The sequence below is a fragment of the Sinocyclocheilus grahami genome, unplaced genomic scaffold, assembly GCF_001515645.1.
Source record: "Sinocyclocheilus grahami isolate Dianchi unplaced genomic scaffold, SAMN03320097.WGS_v1.1 scaffold104.1, whole genome shotgun sequence".
Lineage (NCBI taxonomy): Eukaryota > Metazoa > Chordata > Actinopteri > Cypriniformes > Cyprinidae > Sinocyclocheilus > Sinocyclocheilus grahami.
The window spans coordinates 1,013,529-1,020,966 of NW_015505283.1; the positions used below are offsets into that span (position 1 = coordinate 1,013,529).

General features: G+C 37.5%; 1 protein-coding gene across 6 annotated transcripts in view; it reads left to right on the forward strand.

The window, feature by feature from the left end:
• Positions 1 to 420: 420 nt before the first annotated feature.
• LOC107588498 (polycomb protein SCMH1-like) overlaps positions 421 to 7,438 on the forward strand; it is a 23,035-nt gene continuing 16,017 nt past the window's right edge. Inside the window, exons 1-8 of one of the 6 annotated variants that reach the window (XM_016276620.1) lie at positions 1,196 to 1,276; positions 1,487 to 1,622; positions 1,864 to 1,910; positions 2,751 to 2,831; positions 4,285 to 4,355; positions 4,450 to 4,684; positions 5,057 to 5,145; positions 5,334 to 5,580. In XM_016276620.1, the coding sequence (XP_016132106.1) occupies positions 1,886 to 1,910; positions 2,751 to 2,831; positions 4,285 to 4,355; positions 4,450 to 4,684; positions 5,057 to 5,145; positions 5,334 to 5,580 (748 nt within the window). In that variant the 5' untranslated portion in view covers positions 1,196 to 1,276; positions 1,487 to 1,622; positions 1,864 to 1,885. Of the gene's footprint in view, positions 501 to 1,195; positions 1,277 to 1,486; positions 1,623 to 1,863; positions 1,911 to 2,750; positions 2,832 to 4,284; positions 4,356 to 4,449; positions 4,685 to 5,056; positions 5,146 to 5,333; positions 5,581 to 7,438 lie in introns of those variants that run through there. The other 5 variants (XM_016276623.1, XM_016276619.1, XM_016276622.1 and 2 more) reach the window with 5 other exon arrangements.

Genomic DNA, 7,438 nt, shown 5'->3' on the forward strand with positions numbered 1-7,438 from the left:
AAACTGAAATACACACCTTGAAATAAAATCCAGTGGACAATATAAATAAAATCAATATATAATTTAACTGAATACATTATGCAGTCAACATAAGCGTAATGAAAAAATGAGTACAAAATATAAATACGGTGTGTTTTTTAAATGTAAAATGAAAAGTGATCTGAAATACATGATATACACTTCACTGTACTTATATTTATTTATTGCAACATTACATAATGATTTAATAATTTCATTATATGTTATATTTAGTATGCAATTCATTGGTCAGGATTTCTGCATTTTTTTAAAATTATTATTAACCTGTTCAGATAAATAAAATAAACGAAACAACTAGTTTAGTGTTTATTTATTTGCCCATTTGATAATCGTCCCGTGCATTCGCGTGCAGCCCCTCCCCTCTACTGACACACACACAAGACTACACGCGCACTAAAAACATGGCGGATAAACACTAACCCTCACACTTGAGAAATCACACAAAAACCTTTCTCCGCAAGGTAAACAGTCCCCTTCCTACCGTCCGTAATAATTGTCTAGCAATTATTGCATCACTTTATAACTTTAGTTTTGTTAAATGTAGAGGGAAAAACACAAAAAAGTGACTCAGAGAGATTAGCCTTTAGCTAATGCTTGTTGTATAAGCATGGGAGGTGAAGTGTTGCCTTGCCTTATAATAACAGGAACCCAAATAAGTATATTTTGCTGTCTGTTTCTTATGATCTAGGTCAGTATAGCGTAAAGAAATATGAAGTTGCGAAATGCGGTACGAAACATGGCATGATGCTACGTAGCACAGCAGCATATTTGATGTGGATTTTAAGAGAGTGTGGTGTTTTCTGTGCTGTGTTCTTAAAAGTGTATTTATTTATATCGATAAATGCACATAAATCATCCCTGGAGAGTTTGACATGATGATTTTAAATGTACAAAATAATACGCTTTTGTTAGAGTTGTCGAGGAAGAACACTGTAACGTCCCAGTGAAATGAGGCTGTAATGGTGTTTGGCTTGTGTAAGTGAATGAACTGTCCGTTTCCATGAATCGACTCATATTACCCGACTCATGTTCAAGCGCGTAGCTGCTTTCCTGCCGCACGAATGAATCTTTTTTAATGAGTTGATTCAAATGAATCGAGGCAGTGGGATGAATCAAATCCCCGCCACTACTGCGCTGTCATTTATGGAGAGGGAGGGACTGTGTGTTTGGCGCTCAAAGGCGCTCTGCTTTTGAACAGAGAACTGGAAAACTGGGAGACAGGGAGCCATCTTTTGAGGTATCTGTACACATACAGTTCGTTTTATTCATTCATTCTGGATTTTGACATAAAAAGAGGGCTGTATGAAAACAGAAACGATCACATGCTCGCGAGAAGAATAACTTGTGTTCAGATTTGATTGACGGCTGGAAAACGGCGCGCGTGGTTTAACGGGATGTTTGCGTTGGTATTACTGTTTTCTTACAATTATTTTGTTGTGTTCTTCAGTTAAATATGGTGGGTTCCTACTGTCTAAAAGCAGCCCAATCATGTTGCCTGTTGTTTGCCACTTCACATTGACCTTTTGGGTCATTGCTGCTTGTTAAGCGTCTGACCCAACGACCCCCTGAGTCATTCTAGGCAGGTAAATGGTGAAGTATTCAATTTGTGCAAGAAAAAATACCTTTTCTTATCGATGTCCATGTTATTGTCGTTTGGGGAATACAGCTGGCAGGGTTCATGGTTAACGGTTCAGCATGTAAAGAAAGAGAGACCCGTGACAGCTGAGCTGCCTGAGAGACAGACAGGCCAGATCGAACCTCCTAAAACAGACACTGATGTAAGAAACTGCTTTAAAATCTCAGTTTTGTGTTTGTTTTTTGCAGAGAGGTTGGAATAAGCTGGATCATGAAGAAACCTGTACCACAGAAAGGTGATACTCTTATTTGTTCGGTACATTCATATTTATTTACTTAAAAATTTCTATTTTTTTTAACAAATGCAAATAATAATGTATGTCACATTATGTTACTATTATCATGCCAGCTTGTCACTATGGCACATTAATCTATTTTTTCTATCATTTAAAGATCTATTATTGATAATGAATCTATAAGTATATAATTATAACTTTCTAGACATGAAATAAAAAATGTTTGTGGTTCTTGACACGTGATGTATTTGAATAAATACTGTTGTTACAACACCACAATTTTAGATGTACACAATTTCACAAAACTCTATGCAAATATAAATACCACAGCAAAATATACTAGCTTATAATAATGTAAAGTAATATAAAGTTCAAATATTATCAAAGACAAGTATATAGTCAGTAATAAAAAAAGCAATTTACAAGCAATAGCGATAAATACAATAGAACATATATACAAATAAAATATTTCAGAAATTGAATTAGCAAATGTAACACTGCACAGATGCCACTGTATAAGTTACGTTACAAAATGTATTCAGTCAGGAGTAGTGAGTTTTTTTTTCTTTTGTTATTTACATTAACATTAAGCACACAGACAGTAGCTAACCTAATGCGCTGAATTTGATCTAATATATTGACACAAAATCACATCTGATTTTCTCAACAGTTTATGTTCACTTAAGGCATAACCAACTGTTTAGGACGATACTCGCCAGTTATTTGTATTTTGGATTATTTTGATAATGAACGTTTTAACTGTTATCATGAGATGTATTCTGACTTATGATTCAGGTTTAATAATGAATGTAGTAATATTGAAGTGTTTTCCTCTCCCAGCAGCTATTGAGTGGAAAGATGGCAAACGGATCAAGCACGCTCGCAGTGGTCGCCCCTCTCGTGTCCCATCACAGTACCAAGGTATCAAACTCACAACACTTAAATAGCTACTTTGAGTCAGATACCTCAACAGGGATACCTTCAGCAATAGCATTATAGTAATGTACATCTGAAAGTAGTGTAGCGGATCAGCTCATGGGGAAATATGAATAATTAACCATAACTAGTTATAATTAACTATTCATATTTTAGATCCACTGTAGATATTTAGCTGACCACTCAGGGTCAACTGTCTTGTTAATTCTAAGACGTTAATTTCCTGGTTAAGGGAAATAACTTTCTTACTGTACAATTCTATAAGCTTGTAACGTAAATCTGCATGATTATTGACTCCGGTTATGGGTAAACAATGAACACGTCAAGTGTGATACAAGTAAGGTTTTATTAACTACATAAACACTTAAACTAGTCTAACATACTACATAAACACATTAAGCCGGTCTAACATACACACACACACACACACACACACACATACAGTTGGTATAGGAAAGGGTTAAAGTTTAACTCAGCATAGAAAGAGGCATAAAAATGGATTTTATGGAACACTTTGCATGTATATTCAACAGATCAAAGCCTTCAGGGATACGTCAGATTCTGAGTTCAAACACACCTTTGTAAAAAGGTGTAACTGATACTTAATGTATCAATTAATAAGACTAAGTTTGAAACTTAGCGAGTCTCGGCGGTCTGAAAGAGATTCCTGATGCAAATCTTAAAGCTTCCCGTAGATCTTTGCTGAATTCAGGTCGATGAAAAGAACCAGTTTGAGTCAGTGTCACTTGATGAATGGAAAGGACTAGGCCGAAGAAAAGGCCTGGCACAGATGCTTTGGTATCCTGAAGCGTTTCTCACATCTTCATCTTTGCTTCTGACCGAACCACCGACTGAGGCGGGTCCCTGGAGCCGGGCCTTTAAGGTCGGAGAAGATCTCCGCCTTTCAAGATGGGCTTGTCCAATGAGCAAAATGGAATTTCCGAGCGGGAGGTGGCAATTGCTGGAGGGTTTACGACCCCTTTGTTCTCTAAGCATGGTAATTTGCAAATGGACTTAAATCGAAATTATTAACGATTCTCAGGGCCCTAATATATATTGCCTATGTACCACCATATAATATACACGCTTGTTTCGATCATAAAAAAGCGAATTCATAGATACTAGACATGAAATAGGTGAGGTTATATTAACTAGTGGTCTATGATAACATGAATAAAACAGCATACACTACAACAGACAATATACAAGATTTGTTAAATATAACAAAAAGTTGTGTGTCTGATTGGTCCAAATGCTACAGTAGTTAGGGAAGAATTAGTTATCTCCTAAATGTTTCAGTAGTCATTTTTTATAACTGTTCAGGTTTAGATTATATCTCATTGTTAACCATCGTCTTATTACACAGGCTTGCTAATTTGAGATGAAAACAGAATCCTAAGAGTCCTTTGATGCTGACATGTTTACCTTTAATTTAAAGGGCATTTCAGTTGGGAGAAGTACCTAAAAGAGACAGGAGCAGTTGCTGCTCCTTCTCACTGCTTCAGACAGGTGAGTCTTTTCATCCACACATGCAAATGTGGAACACGTCATTATTATGAACCGTTTATAAATGCCATAACTGATTGCAAATTCTTATTCTCAGAGCACAACTCCTCCGGTGAATGAGTTTAAGGCTGGCATGAAGTTGGAAGCTCAGGATCCCAGGAACACTACATCTACCTGCATCGCTACTGTGGTGGGCCTGACGGGCTCCCGCCTCCGCCTGCGGCTGGACGGTAGCGACAACAAGAATGATTTCTGGCGCCTAGTGGACTCCTCAGAAATCCAGCCCATTGGGAATTGCGAGAAGAACGGAGGCATGCTGCAGCCGCCACTTGGTGAGAAAGACAACACATTACTTAACTTTGTTGTACAATAAATCATTAGTTTGTCTTGCATTAAACATATTTTGCATTCAAGACCTTTAAATCTCAAAATTCTAAAACTTGATTCTATTCACAATGAAACATATTTTTAAAAACTTTTACCTCAACAGCTTGTGTTTTCATGATATGATCTCCTGAATTTAGCTAGAGCACATTACTTTACATGTTTTTAATTATACAAAAGAGAAAATAATACAGAAACAATATTTTAGTTAAATCACTCATCTTTCAACACAGGTAATCAGCAACATCTTTGCTATTGTAAAAATGTGCTTTGATAAAATTGAAGTAATAATTGACTGAATGTTCTGTGTTCTTCTCTAGGGTTTCGTCTGAACGCATCATCATGGCCCATGTTCTTATTAAAAACACTCAACGGAGCAGAAATGGCCCCAGCCCGAATCTTTCACAAGGTATCTGTCACAAACAAACACAAACAATAATTAAAGGTCGAGTTCAATGTATTTATTCAAAGATTATTTTAGCATGTTCTGGACATTTGACACTAAAATTAGCAAAGTGTATAAGTTTTCCTTTAATCTCTTTACTTTTTGCCTGATATTTTTCACTTACTTTTGCCTTCATCTCTTTGGACCTTCAGCAAGAACCACCTGCCCCGGAGCAAAACTGTTTTCAGGTGGGGATGAAGCTGGAGGCAGTGGACAGGAAGAATCCTCACTTCATCTGTCCTGCCACAGTGGGCGCGCTGCGGGGCGTGGAGGTTCTGATCACCTTCGATGGCTGGCGGGGCGCTTTTGATTACTACTGCCGCTATGATTCCAGAGACATCTTCCCAGTCGGCTGGTGCACGCTCACAGGAGATAACCTGCAGCCGCCAGGCACTAAAGGTGTGGATTACTCGGTATGAATTCAGATTTTCTCATCCCGACAACTTTACATTGGCATTCATGCACAGGGAATGATGGAGGTAAGATGTACAAGAACTGAAGACATGAAATAAAGAGGCCAGTGCTACATACACTACTGTTAAAATGTTTGGGGTTAGCAAGTTCATGAAAGATCAAAATCACATAAAAATACAGCATTGATAATAATAAATAATTATCATAGAATGATTTCTAAAGGATCATATGACACTGAGGATCAAAGACTTCAGTAATGCTGGTGAAAATTCAGCTTTGCCATCACAGGAATAAATAAAATTTGTTTAATAGAAAACTGTTTTTTGTTAATATTTTATAAAGTTACTGTTTTTACTGTTTGATCAAACAAATGCAGCTTTGGGGGAATTAAAAAAAATAAAATCTTACCCCAAACTTTTGAGTTAGAGAGTTGTACCAATTGTAAATGAGAGGTGTGCTATTAAAGGGTTAGTTCACCCAAAAATGAAAATTAGCCCATAAATTACTCACCCTCAAGTCATCCTAGTTGTATATGACTTTCTTCTTTCAGACAAATCCAGTCGGAGTTATATAAAAAAATTGTCTTTGATCTTTCAAGCTGTTTCATGGCACTCAGCGGGTGTTGCATGCATCACACCAAAAGCAGTTAAATAAAATGCACCCAGCCATAAAAAAAAAGTGTCTCACACGGCTCCGGGGGGTGAACAAAGGCCTTCTGTAGCGAATCGATGCGTTTTTGTAAGAAAAATATCCATATTCAAAACGTAATAATCACTTTAATCTAGCTTGCGCTCACTGTTGTACACTGGAAGCAGTTCCGGGCGGATGACGTATGCACCCAGCCATAAAAAAAAAAGTGTCTCACACGGCTCCGGGGGGTGAACAAAGGCCTTCTGTAGCGAATCGATGCGTTTTTGTAAGAAAAATATCCATATTCAAAACGTAATAATCACTTTAATCTAGCTTGCGCTCACTGTTGTACACTGGAAGCAGTTCCGGGCGGATGACGTATGAGGTCAGTGCTGCACATGCGCCGGTGAGTCTCGTGAAAACCAACGTTTGTTAAAAGGAGCAAAGGAAGCAAAGTTTCCTTACTTTAGCAAAGGAAAACTAGTCTCCTCTTAGTGACTTTTGTTTTGTTTTGATCTCTCCCCTGCACTTCCGCGTGCATCACTTCTGAGCGGCGCATGCACAGCACTGACCTCATACGTCATCCGCCCGGAACTGCTTCCAGTGTACAACAGTGAGCGCAAGCTACATTAAAGTGATTATTACGTTTTGAATATGGATATTTTTCTTACAAAATCGATTCGCTACAGAAGGCCTTTGTTCACCCCCCGGAGCCGTGTGAGACACTTTTTTTTTTTATGGATGGGCGCATTTAATTAAGTGCTTTTGGACTGATGCATGCAACACCCGCTGAGTGCCATTAAACAGCTTGATAGATCAAAGACAATTTTTAATATAACTCCGACTGGATTCGTCTGAAAGAAGAAAGTCATATACACCTAGGATGACTTGCGGGTGAGTAATTTGTGGGCTAATTTTCATTTTTGGGTGAACTAACCTTTTAAGTTGAATCCTGGACATAATGGAAAAGCACTCTATGCAATTTACATTTATGTACATGTATCTACATAGTGGATCTTTTTATACCAAAGCAACTGAGTATCTATCAAAACTTACATTAGCCAGGTATGTTTAATTCATTGGGAAATGTTACTTTAACAATGCAATTGTGACACCTCAGAAGCAGAGAATGAATAAACAAAACAAAGAAGAGACAAAAATAGCCTGGTGTAGCGAATCCGCTCATGGGGAAATATGAATAATTAATCATAAC